Source organism: Saccopteryx leptura, chromosome 3 (assembly GCF_036850995.1).
Source record: "Saccopteryx leptura isolate mSacLep1 chromosome 3, mSacLep1_pri_phased_curated, whole genome shotgun sequence".
NCBI lineage: Eukaryota > Metazoa > Chordata > Mammalia > Chiroptera > Emballonuridae > Saccopteryx > Saccopteryx leptura.
This window is the reverse complement of record NC_089505.1, coordinates 336,855,028-336,872,354: the sequence shown is the minus strand read 5'-3', so window position 1 is coordinate 336,872,354 and position 17,327 is coordinate 336,855,028. Positions and strand designations below refer to the sequence as shown.

The 17,327-nt window shown below is 35.8% G+C and overlaps 1 protein-coding gene across 7 annotated transcripts in view; it reads left to right on the top strand.

The window, feature by feature from the left end:
• RGS22 (regulator of G protein signaling 22) overlaps positions 1 to 17,327 on the top strand; it is a 196,832-nt gene that overhangs the window by 166,699 nt on the left and 12,806 nt on the right. For 6 of the 7 annotated variants that reach the window (XM_066379221.1, XM_066379222.1, XM_066379220.1 and 3 more), the window contains 4 exons: positions 79 to 147; positions 2,368 to 2,529; positions 6,993 to 7,172; positions 11,134 to 11,292. In XM_066379221.1, the coding sequence (XP_066235318.1) occupies positions 79 to 147; positions 2,368 to 2,529; positions 6,993 to 7,172; positions 11,134 to 11,292 (570 nt within the window). The remainder of the gene's footprint in view (positions 1 to 78; positions 148 to 2,367; positions 2,530 to 6,992; positions 7,173 to 11,133; positions 11,293 to 17,327) is intronic. The other variant, XM_066379218.1, reaches the window with a different exon arrangement.

Sequence of the window (17,327 nt, the reverse complement as noted above, 5' to 3'; positions counted from 1 at the left end):
AAAAAAAAAATTAGTGTATTATTTCAAAACTTTAGACATTCTGAATAATTGACATAACATAATTGGTTTTGATTTTAGGTACAGATGAAAGACATAGCTGAAGAGCTTTTAGTACAGAAACATGAAAGGAGGCTTGGGATCTGGAAGGCAAGTAATATTTGTTATATTATTCCTCCTGAAAGCTATACTCTGTCAAAGTGGTTTTCTCCTTTTTGTTCAAAAACCCTCATTGTAGACACTGTTTTCTAAGCTACCAACTGACCACCAACAGTGTTCTTAATCTGCTGATGAACTCTAGCAGAAAGTGTGATTCTACCAGAACCTTCTTAAAGAGTTCCTACCCCTGCTCAACATTTATTTATTTTGCTGTGATGCATTTATTGAGACAAGCTTTTTATTTCAGCATATGGTAGTTTATTTATTATTGAAAGTGGATTACACACAGGAATGAGATGTATGCAGCAGAATTAGCAGGTTAAATTATTTCATGTTAAAAATTATATTTTAGCATTAAAAATATATCATTTTGGTGATTATTTAAACCACTATAATATGATACTTTACTAGAAATGGCATACTTTGCTTCTTAACAAGCAGATAAACATAGTCTTCTTTTTGAGCCTAGAAATTTATAGGTATTTATCTACAGGACTTGGTAAAATATCAAACTAGACCTAGGTGACCCACTCCAAATTAACAAAGATAAAATTTGCTTGGACTGGTAAAGGAGTATATATGAATCTATTAGGGTCCTCTTTTTCTGTATTTTCCTCTTAAAAGGAACAAACCTGTTCTTAGGTTTGTCTTTTGCTATATTCTTATTGAAATTCTAAGTACAGTGGACTTATATTTGATATTATTGTGCATTATATATTTTGTTTGTTTGTTTGTTTAGTAAAATTATAGGTTTTAGTTAAATCACTGTTTTAGTTTCTTAAGAAGCAGGTCTTAAAACATTATTTGCTGAGTGGGTTTTAAACAAACATCCCAGTCTAAATACATAGTTGTTCCTATTTATAGGGCTATAATTTTAATATGAACCATATGGTGAGTGTCTTAACTTCTTGTCCAGAGAACACAACATGTACCTCACTAAAACAGTGATAGACATCTACTTGCTTCATCTGGGTTAAAGGCACCACCATTCATCTACACTGACTGGAGATGCCTTCAATGTTCAGTTTCCCACTCGGCGGTCATCCTGAAGGCCCTTCTTTGTAAAACCTTTGCTTCTCCAGGCAGAATTAGTTACTCCTTCCTTTGTGTTCCCATGGCACTTTTTACATAACTCTCATAAACACTCATTTTGATGATCACATATGGTTTGTTTCAAGAAACTTATTTTATGCATTATCAGTAATGGATATTTATCGTGTGCTTTGTTTGATTGTTACTATAATTCCTAAATTAACCTAAAACATTGCCTTTGGATTGATGCATGGTTGTAGGCTAAACTCAAATTTGGGAACCTTCAATAAAATTTACTCAGTAAAGACAAATTTATTCAGTAAATTCAATAAAATCTGTTTTGTCATCTGAGAGGCAAAAGAGGAATGAATATATAATCTAAAATAGTCAAAGCAGTAGACATCTTAAAATTGTGAAGATGTAAAATAAGTAACACCTTTAACCATTACTAAAGCACATGGCTCCTCAGGCCTGTTTTATGCAGAGTGAATCCTCAGTCAGAGGAAGTTTATTATGAAAATAATATATTAATAATTATTTCTTTTTATTATTGATTCTTTAAAATAATTTGTTATTAAAATGCTGTGATATCTCACTAAAAAACATGATCTTTCTAGGATTGAATTGTAGTGAAGCTCTACCATCAATTTCCTATTTAAATTAATAGAATTAATTGCCAATTTTTTTCTAAAAATTTGAAAAAAATCATAAATGTCCAACTGCTTTTACTTTTTAAAAGGCAAGAAAATTATATATTAATATATAACATAATATATGACACTATAAAATAAATAATATAACAATGTATAATCATAACATTATGATTACATTGTTCTGTTTAAGCACAGAAATGATGCTATGCACTAAAATGTAGTTTTCACCATAGTCTCAAACTATGTAATAAAAATGTAGTAATGGTTAACATTCTTAAACAGTATAGTCATATGTTCTAAACCATCCAATCATGTCTTTTTCTCTCTCCCTCTTAACAAAATACCATAAAAACATAAAGGAGACAAAGAGTAAGAACAGAGGGGAAAATTCCCAAATTCTATTGTATCCAGGCCATAAATTTCAATAGCAAAAAATAAAGGAGATAGAAGTTGATTTTTAGTCTAATAAATGACTGTGCTTACTTTTTAGAACACAGCTAATTTCTGTACTCTCTGCTTTGGACAGCCTGTGGAGAGTAAGTGGATATCTTCATCTTGTGAAATCATTGCTTTTCGTAAAGCATTATTGAATCCAGTTACTGCAAGACAATTTCAACGGTTTGTGGCTCTAAAAGGAGATTTATTGGAAAATGGGGTGCTCTTTTGGCAAGAAGTACAAAAATATAAGGTATTTTATTGGGAGTGGGAGAAAGCCACCTCTTTTTGAGGAGGAAATGCATTAACATATTAGATTCTTAACTGTAACTTTCTCTAGATGTCCCCAGATTGACACCTTCATACCAATGTGAAATATTGAAATGTTTACTTTTCAATTTTAGATACACTATTATTATACAATGAAGAGGAAGAATGAGCCCTAAGCGATTGTATAGGGTTTTAAGGGAAGTCCCACATATTAATATCCAATGAGAATCTTCCTGAAAAGTTTTAACTATATTTTTGCATATCACTTATCTATAAGTATACTATATACATTTTCCATAATCAGTATTTTTACCAAGACCTCCTTACAAGAATTCTCAACCGTATTTACAGCAATAGTAATCTAAGATAGTGGAATATAGATAAATAAAACAACAGAGATGAGAGAGGCCATTCTATTAGAAAGAATGGCCAAATTCTGAACAAAATAAATCAGTAAAAGAATAATGGTTAGGTTCAAAAGCAGTTTGTTTTCAGGTTTAAGTGTCTAATGAGACTTGACCTGTGGTGGCACAATGGATAAAGCGTCAACCTGAAACATTGAGATCGCTGGTTCCAAACCCTGGGCTTGTCTGGTCAAGGCACATATGAGAGTTGATGCTTCCTGCTCCTCTTCTACTCTTTCTCTCTCTCTCTCTGTTCCCTCCCTCCTTTACTTCCTCCCTTCCCCCTCTCTAAAATGAATAATAATAATAATAATAATAAATGTCTAATGAAATCATATAGATTCTTTGCATTGAAGAGGAAGAAAATACTTTCTAGGTTATATAATCCAGACTTGAATACAAGATTGTTGTCTAGAAATGCTAAGAGTAGGCATTCAGCCTCTATAAGACACTCTCTGGGCTAGCAGGCTAGCAGGCTCATTTCCTTGCAAACAGCATACTTTATTCCATTATAAAAGTAGGGAATAAAAATAAAACTGGAATTTAAGACAATAATGCTTTCAATTGACCTATAATGTAAGAAGGTTTATGCAATCTGAATATTCTGCAACATGTGTGTATTATATATATATATATATATATATATATATATATATACTATATAGTTAGTAGTTGCTCAATAAAATTTATTCTACACTTTCTTTAACATACTATGAAATTGTTTCTACCTTTTCCAGTTATCAACAGTTTTTGTACTATTCATAACTTGAAAAAAATATTTTTAGAAAAATTTTTTAAAATCTGTCACAAGATAAGTAATATTGTCCTGTCTGGATGGCTTGGTTGTTTGGAGCATCATCCCAAAGTGCAGAGATTGCTGGTTTGATCCCCAATCAGGGCACATACAGGAACAGGTCGATGTTCCCTCCTTCTCTCCCTCCCTCTCTTCCTCTCTCACTGAAATGAATAAGTAAAAATTTTAGCCTGACCAGGTGGTGGCACAGTGGATAGAGTGTCAGACTGGGATGTGGAGGACCCAGGTTCCAAACCCCAGGCTTGAGTGCAGGCTCATCTGGTTTGAGCAAGGCTCATCAGCTTGAGCCTGAGGTCGCTGGCTTGAGCAATGGGTCACGTGGTCTGCTGTAGGCCCCTGGTCAAGTCACATATGAGAAAGCAATCAATAAGAAACTAAGGTACCACAGCGAAGAATTGATGCTTCTCATCTCTCTCCCTTCCTGTCTGTCCCTATCTGCCCTCTCTCCATGTTTCTCTGTCTCTATCACACACAAAAAAAATTTAAAATCACATCTTAAAAAAATAATAATATTAAAATTTTTTTTTGAGAATTAGAAAGTAGATAGAGTCTCTTTTCTAGAACAGGCAATTATTATGAATGGGTAGAAGTATCTTCAAGCTAATATGAATATGAGTAATCCCAACCCTGCTAAGACAAGGTAAGTATTTTAAAAGCCATAGACTCATACACAGTCAACCCTTAGTTTTGTGACTGTTCCTTCTTCAAGGCTGTCCTTGGTCTTCATTTAGCTATCTTTTCTGCATCATAGAATGGGTAGTAACTATTAAAAGTCATGCTATAGGAGTGAATTTATTCATTCAATAATCATTCACTTAGTGTCTAATGTACCAGTCACGAGGCTAGATTGTAGGAATAAAAGGTGAATACAACACATTGCCCTCCCTCAGGGAGGGAGACATTCATGAAAATAAATAGTACTGATTATGACCCATGTTCTAATGAGGAGTTTCTACAGAGGAGGAATAGTACAGGGAAGGTGGTAAGTCAGGGAAGTGTCTGCAGAAGGGATGATACTTGAATCGAGTCTTGAGGGAGTTTGCCAGGTGGAAAACCTTCCACTTAGTATAGTCTTACTGAGCTCACTGTTATATGGTTTACCCTTATTAAGTGTTTGCTATCTATTTTCTTAATGCTTTTCATGTAAAACCTAATTTATTCTTCATTAATATACTATGATACCAAAGCTGTTATTCTTGCCATTCTACAGATGAAGACGCTGAGGCACAGAAAAGTTGAGAAACTCCTAATATCATACAGCTAATTAATTGGTTATTAATAGAACTGAAATTTGAACCAAGGCATTCTGTTGCTAAGAGTCATGCCCTTAACCACTAACGTATGCTCCTTCCCAGTAATGATTGTAGTGATATGCAAAGAGATGGCTACAGTGATTTTAATCAAATTGTTCTAACTTGTGAAAAATTGAAAAGAACCTAGAAATTCAACAGCAAGACACTGGATTCTTAATTATGATACATCTCTACAATAGAATGCTCTGCAACCATTAAAAATTATGCTGTAGGAAAATAATGAATGATGGGAAAGATATTCATCTTATTGATTTTGTAAAACCTAGCTACTAAAAAACAGTACTATTTAATATAAAGAGGTGTGCGTGTCTCCATAGTGAAAAGACTGGAAGTGTATACTTACCAATAAATTCTTACTGAGCTCCTACCAAGGGCCAGGCTAAATCCTGAGGCTTTAGCTGTGACCAAAACAGTCTTTGTTCTTAGAGCTTACAGTGTCATGGGAGGGACAGACAAGTGATAGACAAGGCAGTTACACCAGTGTGCCTCGTGCAATGGTGGAAACACAGGTGGACATCTCTCCTGGACTGAGGGAGTCACAGAAAGCTTACTAGGGAAAGTATGCTTACACTGGGACTTTAATGACAGGTAAAAGTTAACTTATATAATACATAGCAGGACAGAACAAGGAAGAAACAAAAATCATTTTTGATTCTAAATTCTTTTCATTTACTTTCACAATTAAAATTTTATAACTTCACAAGTTTGTTTTTATTTCATAAGCCTTATATTTCATAGTTATAATTATAAACAAGGTCCACCAAATAATTATAATGATAATCTCACTAGTAATGACAAATAATAATATTTTTGGTAACATGACAAATGTGTATAAATAAGCATTTTTCAGAGGATACTAAATTGAGTAAAAAAGGCTACCTGTTGTCTCAATGTAACATATTAAGCTTTTTTTACATATAAATATGCCAAACTATGTGTAAAGTTTTATATGACAAGCACTAGAATTTTTTCTTTTTTCTTTTATTATTATTATTGTTTTAGAATTTTCTTTAATAATGTCCATAAGGCATATTATTACAATGCCTATCATACAGTGAGTACTTAATAAATGTTAGCTCATTTCTGCCCCAGAATTATACGTATCCAAATTTGTATGCTTTCTAGTGATTTAGAGAACAATGTCTTTGACAGAAAAACACCATAAGTCAAACTAAGTTACCTCTTTATTTTTTAAAAAATGATATCCCTATATCTGTGATATAAAAATGGGGCTTTTAATGTATGATCACTATTTTTAAGTTCTTTAGCAATAAAGAGAATAATGTAATAGGTTAATTGAAAAAAATGTGGATGCATACTGACATACCTGTCGCCACCAGCATGTAGCTTATGTAGACAGCCTTTTTGAGCCTACATCCCCTTGGTGTAGAAGCAGTTATGGTTGGGGACACTTTTGTAACCACCTGTAAGTTGGTTTGGTGCCTATTCTCAGTGTTCTTCTAGAACACTGTGTATACCTTTACCATAGCACTTATTAGCTGTCTCAAAATAGAGCAACATATTTTCATGTTTCTCTTTTGGTAGAAATTGAGCCTTTTGCAGGACAAGTATTGTATCTTGGGACTCAGCTCAGTGTCTGGCATGTAGCAGGCACTCAATATGAATTAACAAATAAGCCAAAGTAGACACTAGATCTGTTCCTTTATATAGGAGAAGGAGCCATGAGGATCAAATGAGACCTGTATTTATATAAGGTATATTCATCAAAGGCTGTTCCTCAAACCGATGAGAAATAAAAGGTATGATTTTTTTTAAGATAGCCTTGGCACACCCCAGTGCCCTCTTGACCTGAAGTGAAAATGTATATATTAGCTGAAAGACTTACTGGCACAATTCTATAAAGTATTCCAGTAATACATTAGTCGTATATGTTCTGTCTTTCCTCCTTGTCCAGGACTTGTGCCATTCTCATTGTGATGAGTCCATCATCCACAAGAAGATCATAACTATTATCAACTGCTTTATCAACTCCAGCATTCCACCAGCTTTACAAATTGACATTCCATTGGAGCAAGCCCAGAAAATTATTGAGCACAGGAAGGAGTTAGGACCATATGTATTCAGAGAGGCGCAGGTGAGAGATTGGGGCATGAGGCTAAGCATATTTTTAATAGACTGGCAATCTAGAGATTCTTTTAAAGCTTTTGCATTATTCATGCTTGGCAAGATTCCAAACCTCCTAGTACTAAGATTTATTCTATTTAATTTAAGAAATCTTTGCATATGCCACAGAACATAAGAAACTAGTAATTGACTGTTTTGTTGTTAATAATATACAACAAATACAATGATTAAATACTACACTTTGAGTTTGCATGGTTATCATTTTTTGTTTCTAATGTATAAAACAAGCTAATTCCTCCTTCCTTCCCCACCATTCATATGTCCTTTTAAAATATCTGCTACCAGAAGAATGGGTGGAATACGTGTCCCAACACTTGTGTATTTTTAAAGATTGGAATACTCACATAGCTCATAAAACAAGTGAGAGGAGATTTAAGTACCCGACCAACATAAAGTACACAAGCTCATGAAAGGAAAGCTATGCCTGTTAACCTGCTCACGTTACTTCTTTTTAAGATAAATAATAGAAAACAGTGATTTGGTGAACATAATTTATTTGCATTTTGAAAAGCCTTTTACTGATGTTGTTCCTGAAAAATGATTAAGAAAAATAAATTATAATAGAGGTAATAGGGAAGGCCATGTCATGACTTAAGTGATATGAAACAGAGATTTAGGGTATGATTGCCCTGGAGCATGGAAAGAGCCCATTACTCCCTAACGTTCATTTGTGAGCCAGCTGTGTTCTAAGTCCTCTGAGGAACTGAAAGTGGACTCACAATCCAAATTATGCATTAAAATAGGCAAAAATATAGAGGAATGATTGAGGATGTGCTAGAGAGAAATAGAGAAAACACATGCCGGAATTGTAGCATCTGTTAATGAAAAGATCTGAGAGACCACGTAGCCTTGTCTAGGTCGGCTGATAACCAGCCCAGGACTTGCCCATCTAGATCAAAGACCTTGAGTCTGACCTTGAGTCTGACAGGGAATGTCTGGAGCTGCTTACACTGGTTGGTTTGCCACACTATCCAGTGTAAATTGCAGCAGTGCACTTTATTGGAGTCCTCTACTTTATGCCTTTTACCTGATTTCCTAAAATGAAGTCCTAGGCCCATATGGACTTTGGAGCACCAGAGAATTAGAGAATATTTATTTAAGGGCCCACCAAATCCCTTGTTCCTCCTGTGTTCCCTAAGGAAGCTCAGAGAATGGCATCACCTCCTCGCAGCCAGACATCTGGTTGTCATCCTCATGCCTTCCCCTCCTTCGTCCCCTTACCCTCATATCTTCAGTCCCTAAAACATATCCCTTTGTTTCCTGGTTACTTGTCAGTCCATCTGCTTTTCTCCAATTTCATGCCACTACCTCAGTTGGCATCTGCAAATTCTTACCTTGATTACGAAAACTCCCTGCCTCTAGGATCTCTCGAAACCAATTTAACTCACTGCAGACATCTTTTTCAAAATGTATATTTGATCATGTCACTTCTCTGCTTTCAATTTCAGTTGCCCCCCGTTGTCCTCAGAATGAAGACCACACTCCTTATACATGTCTCCCTAGCCACATCTCTTACTGTGTATCTCCCAGTCTTACTGAAATATTTATGGTTCTGGACAGTGGCCGTACGCTCTTCATCCTGAGCTTCTTGCAGTTTCTTCTCCTCTTCCTGTGCTTTTATCATGTCCTGTATTTGTCTGTGTCAGAACACTTAATACACAAAATTGGAAGGGACTATTCTCATGCCCAATTTTCCATTAGACTGTAATGTCTTTGAGAGCAGGGGCCACTTCTCATTTTCCTTTGTGGCCTGAATATCTGGCCCAGAAGAGGCACTCAGTAACATTTTTGAACACATGAATGAATGATGTGAGAAGAGATCTATCGCAACTGAAAGGAGTGAGATCAAATTGGAAATGAGAGCAAATTTGAGCAAAGGGCTAAACAGTACATTTAAAACTGTTGCCTGTTGGCCCTGGCCGGTTGGCTCAGCGGTAGAGCCTCGGCCTGGCGTGCGGGGGACCCGGGTTCGATTCCCGGCCAGGGCACATAGGAGAAGCGCCCATCTGCTTCACCGCCCCCCCCCCCTTTCCTCTCTGTCTCTCTCTTCCCCTCCCGCAGCCGAGGCTCCATTGGGGCAAAGATGGCCCGGGCGCTGGGGATGGCTCCTTGGCCTCTGCCCCAGGCACTGGAGTGGCTCTGGTCGCAGCAGAGTGATGCCCCGGAGGGGCAGAGCATCACCCCCTGGTGGGCAGGGCGTCACCCCTGGTGGGCGTGCCAGGTGGATCCCGGTCGGGCGCATGCGGGAGTCTGTCTGACTGTCTCTCCCCATTTCCAGCTTCAGAAAAATACAAAAAAAAACAACAAACAAACAAAAAAAACTGTTGCCTGTTTTAGTATTGTTACCTGTGTAGCCTCTTCCTATCCCCCACCTGCATCCCTCACTACTCAGCCGAAGTTCTCAGCATGGACCTTCCTACTCATACTATGGCCATTGTCCATCTGAAGATCGTGAGCAAAATAGCTATTTATTTACTAAAACATTTGCTTACCCACAGTCTGATTATCTTTTAAGGTTCTAGAGGTAGAGGATAATTTTCATGAATATGTCATTAACTTAAAATCTTAATTGCAGCTTTTAGAAATGGAGCAACTTTATGTCTGCTTTGAAAAATTCTGTGTTAATTAGCTTACTTTTATTGGAAGGCCTTCTAGATGGAAATAAATATATTTGAGAGTTGAGAATAACTCAGGTGTTGGGGAGATAACCAAAAACTAGGGTCAATAGTTGGTAAATAGAGAAGGAGGGGTATTGAAGTTGAAGAGTTCATATGAAAACTGTCCTGGTTCCTGAACATTGGAGCAGGGGATTACTGAGTGAAATGCATGGCAGGTAAATGAAAATAAAAAATTAAAGGCCTCTATTTTATCAAATAAAGTATCTCTAACTTTTGTGTTCACAATCACAAGAGGTTGCTACAGAATTTAATAACAAAGTTGCATTTTAAAAGGAGTAAATGATTTTAGAATCACTAATTATACCCATGTACAGAAAAGAGGGGGTAATGAGATATACCAATTCCGGACTCTGCTGATCACTGCAGCATTTACTTTTTAAGAATTCTTTTTTTCCTCAGAAGTGTTGGCTTGGAGCCTAATGGGATGGTTCATTTTTCTCCAGGGCATTAAGGAAAGGCCATTCCTAGCAACAAAATGTTGGACTTGATCTGATGTGGCAAGTCCTACCTTCTTGGAAGTAATGTATGCCTCTGGAACTAATGGAAAAACTTGGCATTAGAATTGGAGCAACAATTCTTATCTCTATAAATATCACAATTAATCACTTACTGTAGAGTGTCCTCATAGAAAGCATTTGTCCAGGATACCACTCTGCTTTTTAAATGTTACTTTTCTTGCTCTCACATAAAAGAGAGATTGTATCATTTAAAAGTTACTCAAGATTTATTCTTAGATCTGCAGCTTTGTTTAAGAGCTTTTCCAGAGGTAAATGGTATTTCCTTTCTCTAAAAGAAAGAAAAGGGGAGAGGGGGGAGAGAAGTTCCCCTTGATGAACTGAATATTTGGAATAGTTCTTGCATAAAACAGCAGAGTGTGTGGCAGATCAACTAGTATATGTTTTAAAATAAAACATCAATTTCTTATTTAAAAAGACCTAATGGAGTCCTTATTAATACAATCAATTGGTTAGGGAAACATAAAGAATAAAGTGACTTTTAAGTGTATTTAAGAATTTTTTTTTTATAGAAAGACTTCTCATTGGTAGTTAAAAACATTGATGATAAGCATGTGCTGAGCTAAACTGTACCAAGATGTCTGGAGACAATAAGTCGGAGGAAACATGCTATATATTAAAGATAGAATAGTTAATCCATTATTATGGTGAATTAGAGTTTAAAATGGTACATTTGTATAAAATTGTAATCTGAGACATACTTTGTCTTTTTATACAGATGACAATTTTTGGGGTTCTGTTTAAATTTTGGCCTGCGTTTTGTGAGTTTAGGAAGAACTTAACTGATGAAAAAATTATGAGTGTTTTAGAGAGAAGAAAAGAATATAATAAGCAGAAAAAGAAATTCGCAGTCACAGAAGATGAAAAATTTGCAAAGGTGAGACCAGACTCATTTTGGGTTTAATCGAACTTATGAAAGATATGTGATATGTGTGAATTTATGGTGGAATTTGTGCCAGGAAAAAACACAAGAGAAGTTACAGAACACAAAATGTAATGGCTTTTAAGCCTTCAGGTGGTTTTGAAATCCTTAAAATTCATCTGAAATGTCATCTCTTCCATAAGAAGGCTTCCCTGACATTCTCCTAGGCAACTTAAGCAACTCGTATTCACTGTAGTCATATGTGGACCACTGAGATCCTCAAGGATAGTATCTAGCTTATTCATCTGTATCTTATAAGCACCTACACCAGTGTCTAACACATACTCAAGTATTAATAATTGTTCATTAAATGAGTGAATGAATATACAAATGTTATATACTGAGGGTAGCACTTTCAGTATTACAGACTGATACATTGTGAAATTTATAAATATGAATCATAGGTTGTTCAGCCTATTTTTGGTTAGTCTGTTCACTCACTCATTCATTCATCCATCCATCTACCCAACTTTCTTTATGTATCTTTTTTTGTTGTTGTATTTTTCTGAACTGAGAAGCGGGAATGCAGAGAGACAGACTCCCGCATGTGCTCGACTGGGATCCACCCGGCATGCCCACTAGGGGGTGATGCTCTGCCCATCTGGGCCGTTACTCTGTTGCAACCAGGGCCATTCTAGTACCTGAGGCGGAGGCCATGGAGCCATCCTCAGCGCCCAGGCCAACTTTGCTCCAATGAAGCTTTGGCTGCAGGAGGGGAAGAGAGAGATAGAGAGAAAGAGGAGAGCGAAGGGTGGAGAAGCAGATGGGTACGTCTCCTTTGTGCCCTGACCAGGAATCAAACCTGAGACTTCCACATGCTGGGCCGACATGCTACCACTGAGCCAACTGGCCAGGGCTTTATGTTTCTTTCTTTTATTTGAATTAAAGAGGGGGTAACTGCTTCCAAATAATATATTTTATTTATAAGCTTATGCCTATTCTATTTTTTAAAATAAATTTAAAAGATTTTGACATAAGAGTGTCCAAACCTGCAGAAAATTTTTAAAGGTTTATTTGACCAAATTAAGATACACCTGGACACGAGATCTCAGACTGAGAAAAATGCTTCAGAGTACGACTGTTTGCAGTTTCTGTTATGGGTTTGGAATTAAAGAGGGAATGTAGGGAACTAAGGAAAATTACATGAATGTGGGAGAAAGCAAGGCAGGCATTAGATTACAAAATAGTTAAGATTATTTACTTTTTTGAGAGTGATCACACTTCTGAGGAGTCTGAAAAAGAGGCGTTTCAAAGGTATGTTAACCTACATCCACAAGAACAATCAACAGGGCTTGTTTAAGGTGAAGATAAACCTTTTACTAAAAAGTTATAGTCCTGGGGTGTGATTATCCACATGACTTCTCAGTTAGGAATTTCTGATTAGATCACCCTGTGAGATTACTTTCAAGTTAGATTCAGTGCCCCCTTTTGCTCCACAAAGAACATCAAAAGATCCAAAAGCAACATATTGAACACTAATATGTTCACAGATCAAAATAAAAACTGTTAACATTTTGTTTCATTTGCTTTCTTTTCCCTTAAGAAATAACATATTGCAGAAAGAGTAAACTCTCTATCCCAGCTCTGAGTTCTATTACCCTTCTCACTCCCAAGGGCAATCATTAAGTTTGGGATTCTTCCATTTCTTTTTAAAGATGTTTTACACATATATATGAATTCATAAGTAACATGGAAGGCTATTTTGTACATATTTTAACCAATATATTTTACATAACCAATATAATTTGTATTAGTCTGCTAGGGCTACCATAATGAAATTCCACAGACTGGGTGGCGTAAATATCAGCCATTTATTTTCTCACAATTCTGGAGGGTAGAAGTCCCAGATCAAGATGCCAGCTGACACAAACAAACAAACAAAAACAAAAACAAAAAAGATGCCAGCTGGTTGAAATTTTGATTAGAACTCTCTTCCTATTTTATAGATGGCCACCTACTCCCTGTGTCCTCACAAAGTAGGGAGAGAAAGATTACTATTCTCTCTCCCTAACTTTCTTTTGTAAGGCCACAAACCCTTTAGGTTAGGGCTCCACTCTTATGACCTCATTTAACCTTAATGACCTCTCATAGACCCTATCTCCAGAGATAGTCACACTGGAAATTAGGACATTAATATATAAATTTAGGAGACACAATTCAGCCCATAGCACATATTGTGCAACATGTCTTTTTTTTTAAGTGAGAGAAGGGGAGATAGACAGATTGTTGCATGTACATGTTCCCTGACCAGGATCTGTCTAGCAACCCCCATCTGGGGCCAATGCTCAAATCAGCCAAGCTATCGTCAGTGCCTGGGGCCAACACTTGAACCAGTCTAGAGGCTGCGAGAGGGGAAGAGAGAGAGAAGTGGGAGAGGGAAGGAAAGAGAAGCAGATGGTTGCTTCTCATGTGTTTCCTGACCAGGGATCAAACCCCAGATGTCTGTATGCCACTGAGCAAACTGGCCAGGGAACAAAATGTCTTTCTACATCTTGTTTTTTAAACTCAACTTTGTCTTTTAAGTCTACCCACACAGCTATACTTGGGTCTATTTTATTCCATTTAATTTCTGTATATACTTACATTATATGAATTAATATTCTATTTTTATTTAACTATTTTTCTATTGTTGGATATTTGCTTCCAGTTTTTACCTTTATAAACAGCCCTTCAGACAGCACTCCTATAAATGTTTCTATATTCATGTATATAATTTTTTCTTTGGTGTGTGTGAGGGAAATTGCCAAGTAATAGAGTATGTGTGTTTTTAGTAGAGTAGGACCGACCATTTTGTTTTCCTTGTGAATGTGTCAGTTTATGTTTGTACCAGCAGTTTATGAGAATACTGCTTTCCTCTCTTTGGTGATCTCCAAGTATTTCAGACTTCAAAAGTTTTGCCAATTTAATGATGAAAAATAGTATTCATCATTGATGATACACTTATTTACATTTTCTTGTTAGTGGAGAAACTTTTCAAATGCTACATGACTATTTAGATATGTGAATAAGTATAATAATGAACCTATAGATCAGTTTGGAGAGAATTGATGTCATAACAATAGTGTGTCTTCCAATCATGAACATAGTATATCTCAACATAGCTCTTTCATTTTTCTCAGCAATAATTTATAGTTTTTGATGGTAGATCTTGAATGTAGTTTGTAAAATTTATTTCAAAGTATTTCATATTTAAAATAAGGCTGTGCATCTCCAATAGGGGGTTAATATCCAAAATATATTTTAAAAACTCACAAAATTCAGCAAGAAACAAGTAAACAATCCAATTAAAAATGAGGAGAGGACCTGAAGAGACACTTCTCCCAAGAGAACATACAAATGGCCAACAGATATATGAAAAGATGCTCATCTTCATTAGCTATTCAAGAAATGCAAATCAAAACTACAATGAGATACCACCTCATATCTGTTAGTTGGCTATTATCTACAAGATAGGTAATAAAAAATGTTGGAGAGGCTGTGGAGAACAAGAAACCGTCATTTACTACTGGTGTGAATGCAAATTAATACAACCATTATGGAAGAAAATATGTTGGTTCCTCAAAAAATTAAGAATAGATCTATCATATGACCCAGGAATTTTTCTACTGGGTATCTACCCCCAAAACTTGAAAATATTGGTATGTAAAGACACATGCACCCCTTGTACATTGCAGTATTGTTCACAGTGGCCAAGACATGGAAACAACCAAAATGTCCCTCAACAGAGGATTGGATAAAGAAGATGTAGTACATATATACAATGAAATACCATTCAGTCATAAGAAATTTTGACATAGTGACATTTACAACAACATGGATGAACATGGAGAATGTTCTACTGAGTGAAATAAGTAAATCAAAAAGCTAAGAATTGTATGATTTCACACATAGGTGGGATATAAAACTGAGGCTCATGGATATAGATAAGAGGAAGTGGTTACCAAGAGGAAGGGGACATGAGGGAGGGGGATGGGGAGGGGGTAGGGGGAGCTGTGTAAAAAGGGACAAATATAAGGTCATGGAAAATGATTTGACTTTGGGTGATGGGTATACAATATAATCAACAGTTCAAGTGGTATAGAAATTTTACCTGAAAACTATGTACTCTTACTGATCAATATCACTGTATTAAAGTTAATTTTCTAAATAAAATCTAAAAATTATAAAAAAAAAGAGTAGGTAAACTCTCAAAAAAATAAAATAAAATAAAATAATACTGTTGCTGGATAGACCTGCAGAGCATTATGCTAAGTGAAATAAGCCAGTCAGAGAAAGACAAGTACCATATGATTTCACTCATACATGGGGAATTTAATGAGCAAAACAAACTAACAAAATAGAAACAGACTTATAGATAGAGAACAGACTTACAGCTGTCAGAGGGGATGAGAGTTGCAGGACTGGGTGAAAAGGTAAAGGGATTAAGCAAAAAAAAAAAAAAAAAAAAAACCAACTCAAAGACAGACAACAGTATAGTGATTACCAGAGGGGAAAAGGGGGTAGAGGAGGTAGAAGAGGGTATAAGCGGAATAAATGATGATAGGAGACTTGACTTGGGCTAGAAACACACAATACAATATACAGATGATATACACCTGAAACCTATACCATTTTATTAACCAATGTCACCCTAATAAATTCAATAAGAAAGAAAAATATAAAATAAAATAATGCTGTTGCTATGGTAGTTTTGAATTTCAAATTCCAAATGATTTTTTAGAAAAAAAAATTAATTTTAAATAATATCACAGGAAATTGCAAAGATAGTAGACAAGTCTCATGTATTCTCCCAGTTTCCCTCAATGGCTTCATCTTACAACAGTAAAAACAGGGATTTGACATTGGTAAAAGATGTTTGTATAGTTCTATGCTCTTTTATCACACATGTAGATTAAGTAACCAACATTGCATTCAAGATACACCACAGGGCCTGATGTGTGGTGGCGCAGTGGATAAAGCGTCGACCTGGAAATGCTGAGGTTGCCGGTTCGAAACCCTGGGCTTGCCTGGTCAAAGCACATATGGGAGTTGATGCTTCCTGCTCCTCCCCCTTCTCTCTCTCTCTGTGTCTCCTCTCTCTCTCCTTTCTAAAATGAATAAATAAAATTTTAAAAAAAGATACACCACAAAGATCTCCCTTGTGACTATAAGTCATATCAACCCAAGGTATCCCTAATGTCTGGCAGCCATAAATCTGTTTCCCATTTCTATAATTTTGTTATTTTGAGAATGTTATATAAGTGAATCGCATAGGATGTGACTTTGAGACTGGCTTTTTTCACTGGATATAAATGCCCTTGAGGTCCAGCCAAGTTGTAAGGTATATCCATAGTTCATCCTTTTTATTGCTGAGTTGTGTTCCATGGTACATCTTCACCACGGTTTCGCCTTTCACTCACTGAAGAATATTTTAGTTTCTTGTTTTGGGATATTAATAAAATATTAATATAATCACTCCTTTCTTCCTTGTTTTGAGTACTTTTATTCAAGAAAAGCATTTTGAAGTTTAATTCACATAGCATAAAATTCATACTTTTAAAGTATATGATTTTGTAGTTTTCATATATTCACAGAGCCATGCTACCATCACTACTACTAAATTTTTTTACTATTATTTAATTTTAGAATATTTTCATCACCCTTGAAGTAACTTGATACCCATTAACAGTCACTCTTCACTCCTTCCTCCTCCAGCCCCTGGAAGCTACTAATCTACTTTTTATATCTTCATATTTCATATAAATGAAATAATATGACTTCTTTATTTTACTGACTTTTTTCACTTAGCATATTTTCAAGTTCCATCAATGTTGTAGCATGGATCGGTACTCCATTCTTTTTATGGACAAATAATATGCCATTGTATGGCTGTACTACATTTTGTTTATCCATTCATCAGTTTATGTATATTTGGATTGTTTCCCTTTTTAGCCTATTATGAAAAATGCTGCTGTGCACACTCTTGTATAATTTTATGCGTGGACATATGT